General features: G+C 40.3%; 1 protein-coding gene across 1 annotated transcript; it reads left to right on the forward strand.

The window, feature by feature from the left end:
• The first annotated feature begins 302 nt into the window (after positions 1–302).
• suclg1 (succinate-CoA ligase GDP/ADP-forming subunit alph) lies at positions 303–23,060 on the forward strand. Its single transcript, XM_061059394.1, has 9 exons — positions 303–401; positions 3,279–3,379; positions 6,721–6,837; positions 7,068–7,280; positions 7,810–7,867; positions 9,286–9,369; positions 12,311–12,462; positions 17,153–17,341; positions 22,609–23,060. Exons 1-9 carry the CDS (start codon positions 368–370, stop codon positions 22,633–22,635), a joined length of 975 nt encoding a protein of 324 aa, XP_060915377.1. The 5' UTR covers positions 303–367; the 3' UTR covers positions 22,636–23,060.
• Positions 23,061–25,013: the final 1,953 nt, after the last annotated feature.

Here is a 25,013-nt window from a genome sequence, read left to right on the forward strand (position 1 = left end):
TTTAGGTGACATTTACTTAAATTCATTATGTGGTTAATACGCCCTCTAGTGCTGAAAGCTTGTTGTTGTTGTTGTTGTTTTTTGACTCACTTTGCAGAGAACTACACCACCCAAAACTCCTTGTACGTTTAGGCATCCTTTGTACTGCCTTAAACAATAGTTCAGTATCTGTATTATGTGTTGAATGAACTGCTCAGGACAAAAATCACTCACTGTCTGCAGCAGAAGCCTGAAGACCGGTGGGTGACAGGAATATATATATTTTTTAACTAATTTAAAAATAACTATTTAATTGGGGATATGTGTAGGCAGCTATATTCCGTGTGTCGGGTCCTCATCCGCTGGTGTCATTGGTGAATGACCGAAGATGTCTCACAGCAGGTTGTTTGCCAGGCTGCTTTGTAAGTATTTTACTTAATTTAATGTTTTATCACATACAATGTTTAACTTTTAAGTGTGTCTCTTAGACGTGTACTCGTTTGCTGTGTTTACAATATTAACTGAGCTCCGGACGATCCAACATTTAGCTACTAAAGCTCCTTTGGTTTGCTGTCAGTTAGCATACAGGCTAGTTAGCCACGTTAGCATGCCGACCGACTTCTCTGTTTAAATCTCAATGACAGTTAGCCAGCCAGCTAGCTTCACCAGGACGCCCCGTTTTAAATCTCACCCCCCATGTTAGCCTGCTCCCAGGGCAGAGCAAGTGCCGATCTTTGACCTTGCATGTCCTGTTGACCAAATGCAGCCTGTCCATTTACTCTGCCTGGTTTTTGCTGGTTGAGTAGATCATTTTAAGTATTTACTCAGCAGTGTTTATAGTAAGCTTAAGTAGCTGTTCTTTCAGTCTGTCTGCAACCGGTGTGTTTACAGAGATGTGAGATAGGTAGCAGCAATGGATTTTGCAAGATATTAAAAAAATAAATAGTTTATTGGTATTTGTCAATAAGTTACGACACAAGTGAGCAACTGAACTTTGCACAGTGCCATTGACTAAGTTGTGCAGAGTAAGGCACCGAAAGAAGAGCAAAGTTCAGTCTGTGAGGGTGAATGCTGCTAACTTCACTTTGTTAGGAGCCCATGTTTTTTATATCTGTTCATCTGGTATCAACATGTTTTCTTATGCATCTATGTATTGACCTTCAAAGCCACCGTGTGTGTGTGTGTGTGTGTGTGTGTGTGTGTGTGTGTGTGTGTGTGTGTGTGTGTGTGTGTGTGACCCCTTGTATTTGAGTAGAGTTATTGCAGCAGCTGTTGTTAAGAATGTGTGAAAATAGTGCTCTGAAGAGTGGATGGATGTAGTTTATAGCCTGCCCTTCTTAGCAAAATCTGAATGAAGTCTGTTTTTTTTTTAATTTTTATGGCTATTAGCTAATGTTTCATTTCTTCTGGAATAAATGTATTAAAGATTTAATGAAATGAATTCAAGATTTAATGAAATGAATTAAACTTCCAAAGTAATCTGTTGCCTGGTTGATGTTGGTTTTGGGCTTAGTGAAAATGTCAAACCTTAAATGATTATAAAATAATAATAATAATTTATCCTTAATTAATTCCACAAGGGGAAATTCTTTTTTTTTTTCAATTTTACACTCTGTCTAATGAACATGAACACACACAGGGCGAAACACACACACACTCCTATGGACATGCATTAATGGAGAGGTCTCAGAGTGAGGGGGCTGCCCACAGCGAGCGCTCCAGAGCAGTTTTGGGGTTCGGTGCCTTGCTCAAGGGCACCTCGGCAGTCAATATTACTTATTCAATATTAAATAAGTAATCATTAATTTGCTTCAAATGTAAGCCTTTATTATAGTTGTTAGTTCTGGTTATTTCATCAAAGAAATGTTATTTTTACTTTAACCTGTGTAACTGGTGCAAGTTTAAAAAAGAGGGCAACCTTTTTTACAAAATGCATCCCTGATTGAATGTAGACAGTGAAATATGAATGTGCATATAACAGAATGTTTTTCTAAATGAATTGAAAGAAAAGCAGCTTTGATTTAAGACCTAAAAATAAATGAAACTCTCAGGTTAAATATCTGTCCGGTGTTTGTATATTGTGCAGTTGTGCGGTTGACCTATAGGGTGAGGTTGTTATAAAACAGATCTAGTCTTTGTCTTATCAGTTGTCTCACATTAGAAATAAAACTAAACAGAGATCCCTTACTTACCCTTTGACACGAATCAGTGTTGCTACTTGCTATATTGTTTCTAAGCTGGGGATTTGAAAACAGCTGCCTGCAGCTGATGGAAACAGATTGGATTGAAGCTGTGATTGAACTGGGCCACACTGTAAACATGAGGAAAAACTGAGCTAGAAGAGTCAGAAAAATGCAAAGCTGGGTGATTATTCCCTGTGAGCTTTTCCCTAAAACACTGGGAAATGTAGTCAAATTCAGCCAGTCTCACAGATGGCTGGAGTAGATCCTGAAGTATGTACTAATTCAAAAATAGACTTTGAATTATGAATCCAGAATCGTTTGGAATCGAAAATACATTCTCAATCAAATCAAAATTCGAATCGAGAGACACCCAAAGATTCCCAGCCCTAGACTCAATGTCTTGTCTTTTTTAGCTTCCTACTCAGATCATGTAAATACCTCTGCTTTTTGTTTAAAGGTTTACAAGTTCTGATGAAATATAATCAAACTTGTATGTTATTTTGGATCTAGCATACAAAATGATCCCACCAAGTTTCTTCAAAAAAAAAAAAAAAAAAAAGTTATTGCAAAGTTACTCTTACGCGCATCATTATTACCTGACATTGACAATAAGCCAAATTCCATGTAAGATGGCTTCAATATTCAAAACATGATGGAAATGCTCTGGGAACGACAGAGACGGTGAGCCAAAGTATGTGCTCCATATATTCCATTTTACTTCATCTGTTGACAACGTCCATTGACGGCTCCATAGATTAAGCAAACAGCTCTAGTTAAATAATTAAATATCTCAAGGACATCGAAGAAAATCTGTGTGTGGTTGTGATGCCAAGTGCAATAAAGGTCAGCCATAGAGTTTGAAAAAAAAAAAAAAGTAGGAAATTCAAGCTGTTGCAGAAGTGAAAGTTACCAAAACACAGGTGGAAGCAAAATGAATAGGCAGTTTCATTTTAACCACTTACTGTTTACTCTGTTGTCACAGTATTGTTGACATGTACTCGTTTGTGACTGCTGAACAAATGCATCGGGAGTTTTCTGTGCCTATATTTTGTTGGATAATATTGACCAACGCATGGATGTGTCACCTAAAATGAGCGCGTTACTTTCTCTTTTCAGTGCAGCAGTGTGGAGTCAGGCACTGTTATACAGCGTCGAGACAAAACCTGTACATCGACAAGAACACCAAGGTCATCTGCCAAGGCTTCACAGGGAAGCAGGTTTGTACTGACCCTTACAGTTACCCATGACAATATGTTTACTTTATTATTGCTTCAGATAACTCTACGCTTGTTGTGAAATCTCAGTTTTTCCTTACTAAACACACACACACACACACACACACACACTTCACACATTCTTTGTGCGTCTATTCCTTTTTATTAGCATGGGAGAAGACGTGTACAATTTGTAATATTTTCCATCTCTTGTAAAACCTCAAATTACAGTTCTTTTTAGAAGCTTTCAAACAATGCAACGTATAATATCCTCTATCGGGTACCATCAGTTCAGACTTGGAAATATTCCTCAGTGGCCTTCTACGTTGTTCTTGAAGGTCTGTTCTGTTTCTCTCTGCAAACAGACATGTAAATATGATGATAATAGATGTGAAACATCTTTCACGTGCATTAACTGATGTGAAAAACTCTCAATGCAAGAACACATATTTTTTTATGGTCTCAAACAAACCTCAAACTTTTTATATTTTCTAGAAAGTGTGTATTTTTTATACGATGCATATTTCAAATTTTGTAATTACAAATGTATTTTGTCTGTTCTAACTCTATTATTGCTCGTCTATCTTTAACATCTTACAAAGCAGATTCTGAAGCCAAAATCACACAAATCCTGACATACCTTTACTATTCTGTTCCCCTGCGGAAGGAAAATTCTCTTTTGTTCTGTTCTATTTTCTATTCTGCTCTGTTCTATTCTTTTCTATTCTGTTTTGTTCTATCCTATTCTGTTCTATTTTGTTCAATTCTATTATATTCTGTTCTATTGTATTTTTGTCTATACTATTCAGTTCTGTTCTTTGAGTATTTAAAGGTCCCATATTATGCTTTTTCTGGTTTTATATGCTCTTTAGTGTGTTTTCCAAGTGTCCTGTGCATGTTTAGGCACATCTATCAGACCAATCAGATCAGACTTGGCACACGTGGGGATTCTGAACGTGGGCACTTCAGAGCCTTAGAGAGAGAGTCAGAAGCGAGCCGGTGCATGGAGCGGCAGTACATGAAAACAGACACTTTTTTTCAAACTTTAGCTATTGTGAACATACTTTAGTAGGTACATAGATTAAATATACGAACCCCAAAAAGGGCATAATATGACCTCTTTAAAGCACGTGTAAAATGACTATAGAAGGAAAATGGTGATAGTTATGTTAAACATCAGTATTGGTAATGGACCTGATGTTAACAATCAGAGCATCTCTAGAGTGTACTGAATTACAGTACAAGGTGAAATGATAAGAATGGAGTAAATGTTGAGAATAGATGAAAGTGTTTCACTCAGTGAAGTTAGAAATATTACTCACGATCCACTTAATGTCTTTGTAATTGCTAAAAGTTGTCCTTGGAGAATCCGTTTTGTATCATTGCAGATAGATTGGGTGAAATAGAGTTTCACTCTGCCTTCATTTTTCCACCCTAGAGCACCGTTCTTTCACAAAATAACATTACCTTTGTGTACACGCTTGTTGATCCTTCAAGTTATTTTTCAAGAGCATGAAACAGCTCAGGTGATTCACTTTGATCTGTGTCCAGTCAAGGAGAATAAAAAATCTTGGCTAGTGTGTTCAACAAGCCAGAAACGTGGACTTTACAGATTTATACCCCCCCTCCCCCCCTCCGTCCTCAATGCACTTTCCATTTTTCATCCTCTAGTTTCTCTTCAACATAATAAAAGGTTGTTAAATATAGTTCCAGTGAACACTCCGGATAATTAGAAAAGGATGAGAAATGAAGCGGGAGCTATTGGGTGCACATTCGGGTGTCTTTCTGGCCCGATAAGCAAGCCATTTTTCTAATTTATTGTCCTAACATTTGCGATAATAATGACGGGCAAAAAAGCAGCAAAGTTAGCAAGGTTAAGGGGTATATTTCATTTAGGAGAAAACTGCTGATTCATAGCTTCTAATTCCTTTTAATAGGCCAGTTTTAATTTTTACATGGGGGGTCATTTATTTGCACTTGTAGTTATGACCCTTGGCTGCTTTATCTATATTGTTTCAGCATCTTCAGTAATAATTAACGGACTACAGACTGATAGGACGTGTTCAGCAGAAAATCAATTTACACTGCAGCAATGCACTCGTTTTTCACAGGAAAGAACATGTGAGATTCACTCTGAAGATTCTCCAACCAAATGACTTTCCTTTTCCTTTAGTGTTATTTAGTGCTGCTTTATCTAGTTTGCTTTCTTCACTAATGGTTCTGATATATTCGTACCAACCACAAAAGACAAGTAATAACAGTCTGAGATTATAAAGACTTACTCTCAAATCAGGAACATTTATAAACCTTTGTCATTTCAAGTTTACATTAAAACTCAGGTAACTTAGTGAAGTACAAGAAACGTCCCTGCAACAGACAAAATGTGTTGTGATGACTATTTAATTCAACTTAATTCAATTTGTATAGCACATTTCATACAAATGTCAACTTAACGTGCTTCACAGGAGGCAAAAATAAACACATTACAAACTCTTTCAAATACACACTGCACATTTTCAATCCAAAAACACATTTATAAAAGGACCCTGCACATTTTGCAGACGTTGCTCAGTTGGTAGAGTCAACCGTCTCCTAATTGGAAGGTCGGGGGTTCGATCCTCAGCTCCTGCAGCTAAATGTCCGATGTGTTCTTGGGCAAGACACTTAACCCCAAGTTGCTCCTGCTGCTTCATCGGTGGCGTATGAACGTGTATGAATGGAATATAGTTACTATAGCAACCTCTGACATCAGTGTGTGAATGTGTAGGTGTAAAAGTGCTTTGAGTAGTCAGAAGCACTTTATAATACTGAAGTCCATTTACCATTTAACCACCATACAACACATACACACCACACACACCTTTTCCTAGTAGTGCGCACACACAGGACCACAAACTGTACATATATACACACACACACACACACACACACACACACAATCTTGTCAACCATCTTTCATTGTAAACATTTCAAATCAGTGTAGGATCACATTTTAAGCTGTTTTTGTTTTCTTTTTTATTCTGCAAGGTGACTTTACTTAACTCAAAACATCATTATTTATCAGTCAGCAGCCTTTTAATCTCGATTCATCAGATACTGCTGGTGTATATATATATATATATATATATATATAATAACTTGTAGTTGCGTCCCCTTAAAAAACCTCATCCTCACTTCTCTTTCCATCCCTTTCCTCTGCTGCACAGGTGATTAATCCTGAATGGCAGCATATTTCCTCCTTCCTCTCTGTCTGTAATGATATCTCAAGGTTGATGCTGCAGAAATGGTTGTACCCCCACTTCATTACACACTCATACACACACTGCCTCCTCTTTTCCTTGTAGGGAACGTTTCACAGTCAGCAGTCTCTTGACTATGGCTCCCAGTTAGTCGGAGGTGTTTCCCCTGGAAAAGGTGGGAAGACGCACCTCGGCCTGCCCGTCTTCAACTCCGTCAAAGAGGTATGTATGTTAACCTTATCTATCTGTGAGTGTTAAAAATCTCTAAATTATGTTCAGAGCTGACATTATGTGCTGCAGAGAAGAAGGGCTGTGAATCTTTACACATGGTTTTTAAAGAAACATTAGGTGGCACTATTTCATAACTTTTGGATCTCCAATTTTAATGCACCAACATTACCTTTTTCTATTCCGTCTTTATTTTTTATTTTTTTGTTGCTTTCCCGCCTCAGGCAAAGGATGGCACAGGGGCCGATGCCACTGTGATTTATGTTCCCCCTCCGTTCGCGGCAGCAGCCATCATCGAGGCCATCGACGCAGAGATCCCTCTGGTGGTGTGCATCACTGAGGGCATCCCCCAGCAGGACATGGTGAGAGTCAAACATAAGCTGCTGCGCCAGGGCACCACGCGCCTCATAGGCCCCAACTGCCCAGGAGTCATCAATGTAAGTACACACACACACACACTCTCTGCTGACAGATGCCACACATTAGCATTGTTAGCTTTAGAAGAGGCAGCTAAACGCTTGAATTATTTATTTCTGCAGCTGTTTTCTTTGTTGTGTTGCTCTATGTTTGTAGTACAGATAAATAATGATAACTTCATGGGTTGAATATCCAGTGTTTCCTGGATTTTGGGGGTATGGCTAAATTCTCATTTTGACAAAGAAAACTTGAAGAAGTTTCTCTTTACTCGTGGGGATTTATGCCGTGAATATTCATCGGATTTGTTCTGGGTTATTTAAAGTGAACTCGTGGAGTAGGGGAAAAGCTAAATAATAGATTACTGCATTCTATAAAGAAAAACTTTTCTGCAGTGGAAAGAGTCGTAAAGCGAGTTCAGGTTCAGCTGGGGAACAAGTGATAGAAGATTTCCCGAGATAAAAAAAAAAAAAAAAAAAAGCAGAAGTATTATGTGATTGTAAATATTTTTTTATTTGACTTTTAAATATTACGTTAATATTTTTTTTGCAGCCCGGTGAATGCAAGATTGGGATCATGCCAGGGCACATCCACAAGAAAGGAAGAATTGGTGAGGTTTCCTGCCTTGTCTGTTGGCGTGAACACAGTAGCAGCAGACGGCTGTTCAACATTAGTCGTGTTCTTCTTGAGATTTTCTCTCTGTTAAAAGGCAGTTTTTTCTTTGCCACTGTTACTGTGCTAAAACTGCTGGGATCATGGTGGATTAATGTTGGGTCTTTGTAAATAAAGCAACACATAGGGCTTTCACACACTCCTGAAAAACTCCAGATATTTGCTGGAGGAGCAGTATGTGTGAACACAAACAGCCACATTTTTCGTTCAGACTTCACCCGGAGTCTCTCCTGCCAGACCTCTAGTATTTCTTCTGCAGCAAGTCCGAGTGGGCTGATGTGAGAACGCAGCAGGATATTATCCAGAGAATTCAGCTCGAGCCAATGGGAGGGGGGAGGGACGTTTCTATACTGTGACTGGAGTCAGTGCATTGATGGTCTGCCTATGATCACTATGATCTATGACATGATTAAACGTCCGCATTTCTGTTCTTCAGTATGTTCTTCACTTTTTTGTCGATGCTGTGATTCCGTTAAACTTCAGGTAGCATTGATGAAAAGGCAAATATTCTCATTATAGCATTGTATAGCGGACTCTGTTGCTTTGTCCGTTACTTCCACGTCTTTTTTTTCCTGTCACGTCTTACCTGAGGAGACCCCTCCCCCCCCCCATCTCAGAGTCAAGACTAGACCTGCTCTTTTTGAAAAGTTGTGAATTGGCACTGTAAACGGCCTTTTGCCTTTAATAGATATGACAGCTGAAGAGAGACAGGAAATGTTGGGAGCAGAGTATTGGGGATGACATGCAGCAAAGGGATGAAGTCGGATTCAAACCCACAGCTGCTGCGACGAGGACTCCAGCCTCTGTACATGGGGCGCGCAACATAACCGCTCCCCAAAATACAAGCTATCCTTTTAAATGCTGAATTCAGGTTTCACTGTAAGTCTCCAAAAACAGAATCTCACCTCCCGACCTCTCCGACAACATTTTATTTTAAAGACTGAAGTGTGATTGATGAGAAATAATTAAAAGATAAAAATCCATACTAATAACTTTCTTCACAACTGAAAGTTTTTTACTGAACTGTACTTTAATCTTCGATTGAGTTTTTCTGCTGTTGTCAGCTTGATAAGCAACGTGTGCTGCTGTTGACCAGCGAACCTTCACAGGAAGTCTGTTTTTAAACTCCATCAACTGTCATCATTCCCAAAGCATAAACATAGCAGCTGCTACAGCACCGTGATGTGAAATTATCTCATTTGTTTCCGCTGTCAGGATGCAACAATTCAGCCAACGTTGGAAAGCAAAATCACAGCTGCAGTTTCTATCATTTTATTGCCGTTGATTGGAGAAGTGGTTTGGTTATGATTTTGCAAAAACTGCCGTCATAAAGTGTTTTATTAACTTTGATTTCAGGCATTGTGTCCAGATCGGGAACACTGACATATGAAGCCGTGCACCAAACTACACAAGTCGGCCTGGGCCAGTCTCTCTGTGTCGGTGAGTGACCTATGACCTTTATTGACTTTAATTATAACACACAGTAACACTACTCTTTTGGTTGGCAGACAACAGGTAAGTCTGAGCTAAAGAGACAAATATTTTCTGAAATATCGCTCCCCCTCTTTGCTGTGAAGAATCGTTTAATCATAAATGTTTTCAACTTGGCTGGTAGGCAGAATGTTAACTTCATACGAGGCTTTCAACATTACATACCAACTTAAAGTGAGAGTCAGTAGCATTGATTGAAGCAGCTTGTAAACACAACATTCTCCCATCCTCCTGGGCTCATCACCCCTAGAAGCACACACTCACTGCAGGAGGTAGTGTGTACGTTACTGTCTGTAGCGACACTGCAAGCTACCGCATGCTAGCACAAGCTAACCGCTGGTGTTTGGTGTCTGCCTGATCAACAGAAAGCAGAGCAACTCCGCGTCCCCAGCTAAAAGCCAAGACAAGGTTTACCCTCGTTTTGGAACGAGGGCTGCGTTTGGCCTCACTATGATTATGTTTTCCTCTTCATTGCTGCTACGTCCACATCCCTCATACTCACCGCATTTAAATCCCGTCCAATTACTGAATTGCATCCACTACTAAACTCACCTCTGCGCTGTCATTGGCTGGAGGAAACACACCAGCTCCCCACCGCGAAACGTTCCGTGTCAACCAAAACAAACCAAAACATCAAAATCCATGTACAGGTCAGGCTCTCTGCAGACACAGTCACACAGTCACCACCACACATGTATGGAGGCCCATCAGTGGCATTATTGTTATAAGTCTGCATTTAATTTTTAGGAAAAAGCTACTGACTCTATCTTTCATTTAAAAAATATTTTCTATTTAAAATAGTTGTTTCTATACTTTTGCTTTCAATAAAGTTGCAGACAGATTAAAAACTCCCTCGTACTAAAGAGAAATGAGAAGGTGTGATCCGATAGGCTCACCTCATCAGACACTTTGTGATTGAAGCAGCACTCGACAACATTTCACCATCCTTCCACTTGTGAGCACTGAAGTCGCTGCTATCCCTGAATGGTGTTATTGAGCTTGAACAGACTGAAAAGTATGCTCAGGTGCAAGTGGAAACTTTGCCTACTTTTAAATCTCTCTTAAAATGAATTGCAGGTAATTTAGACATTTCTGCAACTTTCAAAGCTTCCAAAGGCCGTTCTAAAACTTACCGTTATCTTACTCGTCTTCTGCACTGTTTTTCGCAGCCTTGATTTACATGTTGGCTCATTATTACTGTGAAGTAGGCTGTCTTCAAATCTGTAGCTCACTAACTGAACCGAATCCATAATGTGCAGCTCCTCGTCATTTTAATTGAAATGATTGGTTGAGATTCCCCCACCATGCACCATGTTTTCTGATCTCTTCATGCTGCTTTGCATGCTCAGAACAACTGTTTTTTTTTTAAATTTCAACACACACTCTAGATATCCTGCAAATGTTTATTAACTTTTGTGCACAAAACAAATTCCTATGGCCCGACATATTTGCCACCAGCAAGTCGATATTAAAGGGCTGGTTGGACACCGGAATTAACTGAAAACAACTTGGCTTCATTATTATTTAGACATTTTAATTATAGAGTGTCCTCCAGCCAGACTTCATAAAGCCAGCGTGGCAACAGTATTAAATATTGTAGAGTTCATTAAGAAGGTTTATTGGTGGTTCTGTTGGAGACTTCTTAAGTCTGAGTATGACCTAGAGGCTACAGCAAATGACTTTTGATACATTATTTAAAATCACCGTCATCCTTGTTGCCAGTAATGTGCTTCTTTAATTATTATTCACGTCACTTTTTTTTCCCCCCTTGGTGTGTCCAGGTTTTTTAAATTCATCCAATAACAACAGTGATGTCTTGTCTTTGAAGTTAGTGTCCTGTGTATGCTTATTTATGCTTTCCTAGATTCTGGTGTCATTTTTTAAAATGACTTTTGGTCCCTTTTGTAAGGCCTGTTCCAGAGATATGAAAGGAAAAGCATGATTCAGCTACCACGCAGGGATCATGGTGTATTAAAGGTGGTTGTGCCATTTAACAGACTTTGAAGTTCCTTTAAAAATGTGGTTCTTATAATCTCAGTCAAGTATAACATTATACCAAAAAATAAAAAATAAAGTCCTTGTAACTTTGGAAAATAATTAAATCTGTTGCCTTTAGACTCCTTATTATGTGGGAGATTAAATTCACAGAATCTCACAGTATGTATATTCCACCACCAGGGGGCTCTCAATCAAAACAATAACAAAAAGATGACATTGAGGCTTGCGGGGAATCATGGGAGTTCTCTCTGCCTCCCCCTAACCCCCCCCCATGACAACGAACTCCAACTAGACCGTAGTCAAGACGAACGGGTGAAACCGACCTGAGGACGATGTATCCATGTATAATTTACATGACGTTATTATCACATCAGCACATACAGCAACACTACGGCAGCTTTCAGTAGCAGCTCTCGCTTCCTTATGCGGCGGTCTTTGACGTAACATCCCGTGTTTCCTTGGCAACGATAAACATTTTGTGTCTGTCATGTTGGCCGCCACGACAAGACACGTCTGTAACAACTACAAAATAAAGTTTTTCTCTGGCTTTGATTACCGTTAGAAATATTTGAGGTAATGTAAGAACTCAACAACAACAAAATAACAGGTTTAGTCATTTTTTTATTAATTTAGATATTTTAATGTAAACATTCTTATTAAATTCTACATATTGTACCTTTAAAGGTGGAGTCAGTAGCATGGTTAGTTGCAACATTTCAAACGGGGCCCCTCCTCCTGCAGCCACAGTGAACCCAGAAGTACTTTTGTGAAGATAAGAACGACTCAGGCACGACCCTGCTTCTTATTCCACATCCACGTGATCCTCCCATATTCCCAGGAAAGGTTCGGGAGTCTTGAGCATACAACAAGCGTTTGCTTTATCTCCTGTTAGGTATTGGCGGGGATCCATTCAATGGTACGAACTTCATAGACTGTCTGGAGGTGTTCCTGAAGGATCCCAAGACGGAGGGCATCATCCTAATCGGAGAAATCGGAGGCAACGCCGAGGAGAACGCAGCAGAGTACCTCAAACAACACAACTCTGTAAGGAGATAGCACACAGTACACCCATTATTTCACCTCGCTCTCTTTGTAATATCCTCGGCTTGGGCGCTTCACCTCTGCAGATATATCTGTTCGTATGAAATATTTATTCTTTTCTGAATTAGCTTTCTGAGGGTTTGAGATCTGCTGTGAACACTGGGAAACCATCGTGCGTCGAGAACAAGGTGGAATTATGAAAGTGTTTGCCTTTTGATCACAGCCTCAGGCTCTCTCTCTTTAGTTGTCTCCCTCTGTATGATGAAGACAAAGCCTGACAGATGGCATGAAGGGATGATTCAGGGGACATGTTCGAGAAATCTGCAGTGTTGATGAGCACTGAACCTTTAGCTATGCCCACATGTGATTAATAGCTGTGAGGTGATGATTGGCTTGTGTAGGCAACCTGGTCTGTGTCTGGACGGGTGTTTTTTTTTAAATTTATTTTTGCTCCTTGCAGAAGATAATTTTTAATTTTTCAGCGTGAATGTGTGGTGTTCTTCAGTGTGTGTATTGTGGTTGTGCTTGTGGTTCTCTTGAGCTGAGGATTGGACTTGATTTGCCCTCGGCTCCTTTAATGCATGCAAATCTCCTGCTGGCGTCTCAGGAGAATAACTTCTCTCACTCAACAAATAAAGTTCCAACGCCACCACACACACACACACACACACACACACACACACACACACCTCCCCCCCCCCCATCCACCCACCCACCTCCCCACCAAATCAACCAGACTGTTGACAGCGAGGGACAGTTCAAATGAAACACATGCACGGAAAAAAAAAAACAGCTTGAGAGTAAGCTGCAGATCTCCCGTGGAAAGTCAATTGTATAGAGTACTACACAATAGAATTGGCTATGTCTCGTTTTTGTTGTTTTTGTGAATTCTGGAGACATTGTTTTTACTCTAGGAGCAAACTGAACTTTGCTTGATTTGAATTAATTAGAATTCATGTCCCCCACCACACCAAACCCAGGGCAGCTCCCCGGTGTGAATTTTCTCTGAATGCAAAGCACAGCTCAACTCTATACCGCAGGTGAGCTCAGCCAAAATAAATAAATCCTACCAAACTGTGAAGACCTAAACTTTATGACAATTCTTTCTCCTCTCTATTGATCAAGTAGAATATGCCAATGCGTGGGCTGCTGTGTGAAATATTGACAGCGTATTCATCTTTTCCAACAAGAAACATTTCTTTAATTGACCAATAATATGAACTTTTAGCTCTGAACTGGCTCAATGTTGATTTGTATTAACACTTCTTAGAGGACAAATGGGGATTTAAAAGCTCTTAGCTGTTGCATTAACATCATTCTTAAGTATAGTCGTCAATAGTATCAATTCTGGCCTTTTCATAACTGCATTGCTCAGATCATTTCAGCCCCTAGACTTCTAAATCTCACCTTCTTTTTTTTTGCTTTAACCTTTTATTCCTCGTGAAGGAAACGCATTACAAATAAGGGTTAAAGTTTGGGATAAATTGACAAAGTGTGAACCTGCTTTTTAAGACTCTGTAGATTTGGTTGGATTTGATGGACTCCCTAGATGCCTGATAACTTGAGTAAGACACCATCCATCCATCCTGCAAATTCCAGATCCAAACTCCTTCCACATTTCAGACTTGACTAAACATCATCCGAGTCTACCAGAAATTACATTAGTGAAACAGATACATCCCAACCTACAGATTGGTTCAGACAAGATGAAACAAAATGAAGTTGTTCTCTAAGATAAAATCTCCTTCTCATGGATGCAAAAAGAGTAATAAAATTGGAAGAAAATAAAACCAAAAATCAGGCTACAAATCATCAGATATTAGTTTACTAAATCAAAGCCTCACATTAAGTTAAATTTCAAGTAGTCTTACAATGAATCTCAGACGAAACTGGTTCTAAACATCGTTTGATTTTACCTACTTTTTAAATTGAACCTTTATACAACCAGGAGAGAACTCATTAAGATGTGCAGAAATACATATGACAAGTTACTTGACTTAGCTTTGTAGAAAATAAATAAAATAACAAATTAAAACAGCAAATACTTGTTAAAATCCAGCACGATGAAAAAAATATTCAGCAGATCGTCTACGGTCAGATGTGCATGTCTTTAAAAATCAAACTCTGTTCTCTCCCGAACAGTGAAGAAGCAGAGTAGGGTGTTCTCGCACAACTTCACCAACTACCAGGGTGCATGGAGAGCGAAAGGCTTGAAGAGGTCAAAAAGCTTCAGCAAACACTTTTGTAGTATTTAGCTCATCTTTATTAATTTTATCAGACCCACGCTTCAGGGTCAGCCTTTGGATGATCCAAGTGAAAGACCACAAGCCTCCTCCAAACCAGTGAGAAGACTTCTAACAGGTAACAGGAATCACTTGTGAGATCAACTCAACTTTATCTTAAAGATGTGTGTCCATGTATGACACCATCACTCATAGGAAAGAAGCCATTTGAGAAAATTATTCTTTTTTTTTTTTTTTTTTTTAGGACGTCACATTTCACATTAACTTGACAAATTCTGCCACACTGGACACATTAAGTAGAAACTGCTCAGTGAAAAAAAGGTCCACAGTCATGATTGATTTGTGTCATGCAACATTAAATATATTGAACCCCTACTTGAGGAACGCCACATTATACCAGAAGGTGAAGAACTATTGATTTTTGTATGCATCAGTGTTACAGTCGAGTTACTGCTGTCTGTTTATCTACCGCTGCCTTGATTCTGCAAAATTTCGAGAGAGAAATCCTTATTCATCCCTCTCGGTTCTGCTGTCAGATTTTATGATGCGGGGCATATTTCAAGGTTCCGTCTTCATCAGTGTCTGCGACTCTTGCCAACGTAATGTGGTTTAAAAGTCACCTGTATCAAAGGGTCTGCCTATCATTGCCTCACAGGCTTTCTGAAGTCAGGAATAGGTTTACACAGAATAACCATATTACAATTTTGCTTCATGCATATCAAGTAGGTCGGAGTACCTTAGCAACCGTGGGGGGGTTACTGATTCCCCCCCCACGCGCACACACACACACACACACACACACACACTCTTCTATTCCAGCACCAGCTTGTTTCTTTTGAGCTTAACTAAACCCCTTGTAATTCTACGGAAACAACACCGGACACGCAGATTGAAGTGCGAGTACGAGGCGTGTTTGTAAGCTCCACATGCGCGCACACATGCCGGCTTTAGTCGTACCTGTTTGTCTTTTATAGTGGTGTACATGTGTCTCCATTAGGCTTTTTTTTTTCCTCTAAGCTTTTTGAATGCAGTTTCTTCACCTTGGAGCCGGCTGTTCTGTGTTTATAAAACAAAGCGTTCCTCCAGTCATGTTGGCACTCGGAGCTGTGGGAACTACCCTATTGGTCTCATAATTAAGGTAATATATCTGAACTGCTAACAGCAGAAGACCAAAAAACAAAGCGGGGAGAAGTGAGTGATAGTATGACTCCCCCTCCCTGTATGCATTGTTAGCACTTAGTATCAAGGGATGCAGGGATTAATAGAGTAATTAAACCCCTTTCGTTTGAGGTAGATTTAAGACTTGATTCACACGAGGGTGGTTTGTTTATTCAGGACGTGATCCGACTCCTGAACACCGAGCGGAGTTCTGCTGCTTAATTTGTTCTGTGCTTACACTTCTGCAAAACGTAGCACAGATGCTTGTAACATATTTTGGAGCACTTTAAAGTCGGTCTCCCATCTCTCTCGCTCACTTTGACGTTAACGGCGCTAAGTGTTAATGTCTCATTAGTGGTGCGTTTTCCAGCCAAGGTCCTCAACATCTTTGTCTGTCTGAGATACGGCCTGCTACTCTTAATTATTTAAGGTCATCCCGAGTTTAGATGAGCTGCTGCTGTCTTGTTCCTGCCAGTGTCAGATCAGGACTGATTTATTTTTTTTGTAGCTGAAATAGCAGAAGACGTGAGTGTCTTTTGAAGGAAACTCGCCACATTCAATCTCTGCAAAAACCACAACCTTTGTTGAATGCCCGGGACATAATGTGTGTGTATGAGTACACAAAGTCATCTTCTACAATAAGGATGTTATTCCTAAGTATGAATTATTAGCTGCATTACGTGGTACACACACACACACACACACACACACACACACACACAAACGTGTACACTCTGTCCCTTGTGCTGGATACGATGTTATTGCTGAAGATGAAATATTAGCTCTCTTCACCTTGGCAATGATCTTAACTGTTGAACCTAACATCCATCAACGAGCAAGCAGCACAGACAGGCGCTGAGCTAATCAGTGCCTGCATGACTAATTACCATCTCAGAAATGAGATGATATGAAATGGCAGGAGTCTGAGCCCCTATCTGGTCATACACCAACCCATGCAATTAAATGGCTTGATTGACCCTTTGTTTTAATAATGCAGGCTGAGACAGTGATGGCCGCTTAGACAAGCCTGTTACCACTGGGGCTCTGTAATTGGAAGAGATTGGCTGTTTAATATCTAATGAACGAATGAAATGTAGGTGCAGAAAACTAATTCTCCCTATTTTAATCCCCCCACCTTGTTTTGCTCCCTTCCTTCTTGCGTCTTATCTGCTTTTATGCTCCTCGATTTTTTTTTTTTTTTCCTCCTTTGAGCTTATTCCCCCTCTTATTTTTTTCCATTATAAGCTCATGTATTTTTTTTTTCTCGTTTTCTCTTACTCCTCTCTGTCCAGGGTGCCAATGCAAAGCCCGTGGTGTCCTTCATCGCCGGGCTGACTGCTCCTCCAGGTCGCAGGATGGGCCATGCCGGCGCCATCATCGCTGGTGGAAAGGGCGGTGCCAAAGAGAAGATTGCAGCCCTCCAGTCAGCTGGAGTCGTAGTCAGCATGTCCCCTGCACAGCTGGGCAGCACTATTTTCAAGGTGAGTCCTTTTGTTCCTGCAAGAAAATGATCTAACATAATAACGCTTTGAAGGGAACACCGCTTAAAGCTACTTTTACTTGGGATTCTTAAAGTTGAGCTGCTACTGCATATTTTCAGACCTTAACTTGAGGAGAATGTCAAATGAAGGACTTTTTCTTCTCTAAGGGATTTTTCAGTAGCCTACATATTGGACTTCTGATCTCTTTTAGTTTTCTAAAGCTTTTGGGGGGCGGCAGTAGCTCAGTCTGTAGGGACTTGGGTTGGGAACCGGAGGGTCGCCCGGTTAAAGTCCCGGTGTGGGCCCTAGTATGGCAGATGGTCTGGTAGCTGGAGAGGTGCCGCGTTGCCCCCGAGCAAAGGCACTGAACCCCCGACCGCTCGGGCGCGCTCTCTGTGTAGCAGTGTGAAGCAGTCCCACTCTGACGTCTCTCTCCTAATGCATGTCCACTGGTCCTGTTTGTGCCTGTGGGTCATTTGGGCTTATGTGTGAAAAGCATGTCCCTCAATAACCAGAATTTCCCCTCGTGGGAAAAAAAAATCTCTAGGTAGTAGACGTCTAAGAACACTAAAAATCAATTATGTTACTTTATGAACAGATAGATGAGTCAGCATTATTTAATGTGTCTGTCAACAAAAAGCTTTTCTTTAACCACATTCATCTCAGTATCATCTCTCAGTCACAGTTCTTTCTTTTGCGTTCACAACATACAAAAACATTCTCGGAGCGCCTTTTTAAATTATTATTCAAACAAACCCCCCCAAAATTCTTCAGGCTCAGATGTTTTTCTTGTTCATGTTTTTTTTATTAAATGCTACCATCCATCATCTTTCCTTTTACTAATGTTCGTCTCTTTTTCCCCTTCCGGCTTCTCCCTTCATCTTTACTTCCTGGGTTTATTATTCAAATTATTTCTGTCACATTCAAATGTGCATGATGTAGAAATGTAAATGCTTCTAACCAAAAAAAAAGCTTTTCAAATATTACCAAAAAACCAATTATAAACTGCAGTATTTGACTTTGACCTGCTGTATGAGATTCTAAAGAGCTTTTACATGAGTCAACCTTGCACATGATTTTCATTATTTCGATGCATTAGCAGCTTCAACCGAGCAGCCGTCTAGCAAAGGTGATGTGGTAACAAAGTATGGTGTGAGGCTCGTAGCACAGTCGTTCATCACCAAGCTGTGAGGATGTTTACCAGGCAGTAGTTTTATTTTTTTGTATCCTTCTATTGTCAGGTTGTGACAGAACTTTTAATATGCGTTACAGAAAGGCAGAAGACGAGGGCAGGAGTCTGCGCCACTACCCCTTTTATTCCAGTTTATCTCTGGGGAAACCCTGTTAACAAGATGTATAAAAAGTGAAAGCATGTATTACACCCATTCATCATCTCATATTTTTTTCATTAGCACTTGCTGGCACTCTTGCACGCTGATATAGATTTACACACATTTCCGCCCCTCCCGAAGTTTAATTCATAATCATTGTGTGTAATGATGAAAAACATGCGACGCAGTTTGTTCATTTTCGCTGCACTCTTGTGTTCATGCATCTCTGTTAGTTCCATTGATCGCTGTAATTGACGCAATAGCATGTAGGAGAGGCGAGCAGAGTTAAAGGCTCTGTGTGTGTGTGGGCAGAAAAATGACGATGACCCCGGTGTCTGGGTGCTGCAGAGCATCTCTCTAGTGTCACTGACCGGCCTGCATGAGACTCCACATGAGTGTTGAAAATCAGCAAATGATGCTCCATGCATCTTCACTTCAAGTGAGAGAGATAAGTAACTAACTGAATACAGTACAGAGTGCAGTGTTTTCTTTAAATATGTACATAGCAAGCGTTAACTTGTAGAATAACTTCCATTTCTAGACTGAACACTAAAAGACGTGTGCTGCGCTTTCCTTCGCAGTAACTTTAAAACAGAATGTTTGTGCATCATCAAATGTTTATGCGGAACAAAAAGACGCGTGTTGGTATTTATAGATGATTCCAGTCAAGGAAATGTTTTAACGCCAGACAGTCAGAAAGCTCTTAACCCCCGAGTGGTACATCATCATCCTTAACAAACACTGCTGAACATGCTTTTGTCCTCCCCAAAACACATCCTCGCGCTATATTTATCATAATAATGATTACAGATGCACCCTGCCAACTGGGTTTAAGAGGAAACAGGATGTAGTTTGCCGGTGTAGTTAATAGAGGCCACTGTCTCTGCTGAAATAATAACTTGTAGCTATTTGACAATTCGGTGTGAGTAAAGAAAGAGCAGACAATATGATGACAGGCTTCAGGTCTTGTTTTTTTTTTATTTTTATTTTTTAATCAAAACCCAAGTGTTGTACCACGCACATCTGGTTGACAGGTTCATAAGAAAGTGTTGTCATTTAAAGGAAGAGTTGATTTCACTCTGTCACAGCACTGAGTTTACTGAAAGTGCAAGGTGACACTCTTAAAGAGTGGGTGCAGGAATTCAGGAAGTGAGAATTAGTGCAAACTAACTGAGTACGAGACACACCCGAGACCAGAGTGCTCCAAGACCAAGTAAAGAACAAGACGTTTAGGGATCGAGACCGAGCCAAGACAAAGACCAAGACCATGAAAAATCATCATCTTGTGTGCAGAGGGCGTGTCATAAAAAAAATCAAACTACAAATGAATTGAAGTTATTCGTTGTTCTAGAAAGGGGCGTGTTCCTTCTAATCCCAGTAATGACGTGGAAAAATAGCCTGTCAGTGGTGGTCTCGACCAGTCTTGATTTAAAACCTAGAGTCCACCCAGTCTGAGACCGAGACAAGATTGAGTAAAGATGCTTTCGATTCCTAGACGAGACCGAGACCTTCAAAAAGTGGTCTTGACACCAAGACCGATTTGAAGTACTACACCACTAGGGGGAATCGTGTGTCCTTTTGAAACAATCTGTGTCTTAATACGCTGAAAAGCTTTAAAGTTTTAGTCAGTACTTTGATAGAAACTTGATCTACTTTTGCATGTTTTGCTTTTAATTCCGGCCTCAACAACAAACAATTTGTAATCACATGTAGGTTCTTGTTCTGGGTTTTGTTGGGGTGAAGCCCTTGACATTATTATTATTATTATTATATATACTCCTATTGGCACAAGTATGCTGCTTTTTAAAACGTATTCCTCACACCAAAGCATCTCTAACCTCACTAAGATGTAAATGTTCTAGATAGGCCTTTAAAAAACATCAAAATACAAATAACTCAATCATACACACATACAGTACATACATGAGGTCAAATACACACGAGACAGTTAGAGAAACGAAATTCAACAGTAATGTGATCAAGAAAAATCAGACAGTGCACTTCATGATAGAAACTATTCTACAAGAAAACACAAGTTTAAATCCAAAATGAAACTATGAAGTCATTCTTTTTACATTTTTAATATCTGATTGAACTGCTAATAAAGGCAAGCGGCACCAAAGCAGACGCCGGACTGGAATAAAATGATCTCCCGAGTGTCAATAAAAGTATGTGATGTCATTTTTTTTTCTCTACTTAACCCGCCCACTTTGAAGCTATGAAGGAAACCACAGGTAGAAACGGGTAGACTGACACCTTACCTTAAGTGACCGAACTCTAAACACAAACATCACTCACATTAACACTCGTGTATATCGTGGCCTATAATAGTTCGATTTGGAGTTTTGAGGATTTTTCCGTGCCACTGGTGCAAGGACCGGATATCAGAAAACACGTGTTTATCTGAGAAGGACCTCGATCGTGTGCAGGGTTGAATAATTAGGAACTTTTTACTTGTTTACAAAATATCTGTGGCTCATCGTCGCAGCAGATCGCATTATTCCATCCTGCTCAATATTCACAGCACAGCAGGCGTGCACACATGAACAGACAGATGTGTGCCGTCAAACAGAATGTGAAGTTTTTGTTTGCGTAATGAATTCCAAAACTCAAAAAAAAAAAAAAAAAAACAAGTGAAAAGAGATCGCACACCAGGTTTACAGCGGCTCACTCCAGGCTTCATGTGTGTCAAAGCTGTTGTCACTGCCAGCTTGTAAATGTGTTGCTTTTCCTACATGTCTTTTTTTGTTTTGTTTTTTTCCTCTCTCCTCAGTCCTTCTTGGTATTTTCATCCGTCTCTCTTTGAGTGGCAACCTCTACTCCCCCCACCCACCTTCCTACACCCCCCCTTGTCTTGTCAAGAGTCTGTCTCACAAAAACGTCTGGGTTTTTTTTCCCACCTCTCTGTCACCAAGAACTCTGCTCTTACCTTTCTTTGTGTCGTGATTTCTGTCTTGTAGCCTTGAGTAACTCTGCTGTCCTGGACCAACAAAGAATCTGTCTGCTTATGTCACAAATAACCTCCTCATCCTTTAGCCATGCCACTCTTCCTGTCCCTTTACCTCTTTCTTTTTTTTTTGTCCTCATTTCCTCTAAAGCTCTGTCCCTAAATACTGAACCGTGTGCTCATACTGCACCTCATCTCTAAGCAATTTTTTTTTTTTAATCCAGTGACCAAGGCCTCACTCTCATCAAAATGTGTCCTCATTCGCTGCGTCCTTCAAAGGACGACGAGGTTGAGAGAGGCCGAGGCTTCTTCTCAAACATTTCAGAATCCTGGAAATGTTTCCTCCTCAAGGTGGCAGTAGACCTTAAGGTATCCGCAGATCACAGAGGGATGGGGCCGACATGTGCACAAGCATTTGTGTGTTCTGTAGACCTGATAAATGACATTTGCATTAAGTTACTTTCCTCGCCTGGAATGGAAAAATCCGAGGGGAACGACATATTCTATCATCCCGCGGTTTGTGTGATATTTTCCAAATTGAATATGTAAATAGCCACAGCCCTTTTTTTAATGGCTGTCATAATGCGTCCTCATTTGTAGTCACATGCATGGACTGTGTTGATAAACACAGCAACCGTAACCTCACATAAATCAGATTGTTTTCATTATTTTGCAGGTGTGTAGCTTCTAACAATCACAGGAAGTGAGCTGTTTTAATGTTAACTACTGGAACTTACTGACATGTACAGCGCGACATGATTTGCACTCTCCAGGAAAAAAAAAAAAAACAACAACAGGCTCTCTCTCTAAAGCTGGAGCTGCGTCTGTCCCCCCCCCCACCCCACCCCCGCCTTAACTGCAGATGTGATGCATGGGATCAAAAACAGAGCCGTGTGAATTCTGCATGAATAAATCATTCACTGCTGTCTATCTTACTTCGTTTCATGTGGTGTCTTCTTCTTCTCTCCCTCTGTTGTCCATCTCTGCAGGAGTTTGAGAAGAGGAAGATGTTGTAAATTGTGCAAGAAGGCATCTCGACCTTTTACCCCCCCCCCCCCCCCCCGCCCTGAAAAGTGAGAAGAACAGCCGGATTCTGGAGGTGGATGAGCCCCAACAGTAGCTGTAAAACCCCGATTACTTCAACCATGATGCGCACATACAGTGTTTATATTGTAATTTCTGCCATGAACTTGTAACTTGCACACAAAGAAAGAATAAAATATAGTGTCTTAATGGAATTCTAAAAAAAAAGCTCATTGTACACAGTGTAAAAGCTTTATAGATGTTTTGTTTTTTTCTTCCTCCACAAAATGTCGACAGCTGAGTAGAAGGATGCCATGGTAACCTTGGTGATCTGTTCGGTTCTGTTATTCTCCTCCTGCTGTAATCCATCACTCATTTCACTGGCTGTCCACCTCAATAAGAAATATTTCTCATATCACTTTCCTGCTGTGTTTGTTTTTATGCTTTTATCAAACAGATGTTGTCTCATTATACTCTGAACTCGTCTGTCTCTGGGTTTTCTGCCTGTGTGCAGTTACATGAACACAAAACGTCACGTGTGAAGAAAGCAGTGGTTAGAAAGGTGCCGCATGTTGTGAGTGGGCGTGGGCGTGTGCTGGCTTTTCAGCACTGCCTGTGCCATGTCGAACGTATAGGAGTTAATTACCTGCAGAGGAGGTGAGGTGAAAATTGCTTGACGTGTAAATTCAAACATCTGGTTCTTGCCATGACTTACAAACCGTTAAATACATCAGAGTTGATTGAATTTGAAATCTAGGATGCTTTTCTAGCGTTTATTTTAACCTCATCTGTTTGACTAGAAACTACTCTGCAACAAGAGGAATAGTGTGTAGCTGTGAGGCAGGAGTCAATGGTGCATAAATGAGCCCTGGGAAGACCTGAAGCTTAAAAACAAGACCTTTTTGAAAGATTTAAAAGTTCAAATTGTAAAAAGACTGGAGAGAGACTTGATATCCACAATCAAGGGAAAGGACTTGCCCACGAAGTCAGTTTCAGGGCGAATAAAGTCTGTATGCTATAAGCTGCAGGTCGATGTGTCCAACATTTTCAAAACAAGTATACATGAAATATTTTACTTATATGCTGAGAACACAACACCTTTATATTTACAGGATAATTCACTGAGTAACATAAGACTGGAACCACAGAGATGCTCATTCAACAACAGTTTTATTGTCTCTCCAATGGGGGCGCGGATGGCCTGGAGGTTGGGTTGCGTCCCATGTGCGGAGGTTGTGGTTCTCCGGGTAGGGCAACCCAGGTTTCGAGTCTGGCCTGCGGCTCCTTTCCCGCATGTCGTTCCCCATTCTTTACGGATTTCCTGCTCTATCCACTCCTAACAAATAAAGGCCAAAAGCCCAAAAGATAATTCTTTAAAAAAAATGTAATCAAATGATGTTCAATATTGAAACAGAAGTTAAAGAGGACATATTATACCCCCTTTCCATCTTTTCAAACAGTCCCCTGTGGTCTAAATGAAACATCTGTGCTGTGGTCTAAATATAACATGAATCAAGCACCAGATGAGGTTTGTGACCCTGTATAAACCAGCTCTCTCCAAACGCTCTGTTTTGGTGTTTGTGTCTCTTTAAACTATGAGCCCCCCCCGCCTAAGTTTTCTCGGTAGACATCAATCCTCTGTAGCGAGAATAAAATGTCAGATCTGTGCAAAAGTTTTGTTCTAGACTGGGGGTGGAGTCCATTGGAGGAGATACCAGGGGAGGGGAGGGTATTTTTTACACCAGAATCCCACTGTGACATCACAAGTTGAGCAAATTTGAAACCGAACGCTTTTGTCTGTGTTGTGGGACTTATGCAGACCGCAAACAACGGACTGGATGGATTTATTTCACATTTTGTGGGTCGGTAGACGCTCAGGTTACCCAAATATATGTTCATAAACACTGTAAAAGTGGATTTTTCATAATATGTCCCCTTTAAAACAGACATTTTGACGGTTAAAATGTGTTAAGCAGTTGTAGTATTTTCGCAATTTTGTAGCATCAAACATGAAAAGAAACAGGTGAATTAAACCGGGTAATATAAAGATCAGACATTATTTATTTTTCATCCTATAGTGAGAACTTCATGCTTTTCTTTCTCTCTTCTGATTAATATCAGATATCTGCTCCATAGACTTACTTGACCGTGTTAACTTTGGCTTCCAAATGTCAAATCTGCCTCACTACCTTTGAGTTGTTTTTCCTGCCAGCTCCCGAGTAAAATGTCCAGAAGAAGTCGGATGAGCAGATGTTGTGAACACAGCTGGTATAGTCTAATATTCAGGAAAATTCACTGTGAGCAAGAGGGAGGGGGGGTGATGAGGCTTTACATCCTGCATCCGACAGGGAAAAACTGTCACACCAGGAAC

Source organism: Labrus mixtus, chromosome 2, assembly GCF_963584025.1.
Source record: "Labrus mixtus chromosome 2, fLabMix1.1, whole genome shotgun sequence".
NCBI lineage: Eukaryota > Metazoa > Chordata > Actinopteri > Labriformes > Labridae > Labrus > Labrus mixtus.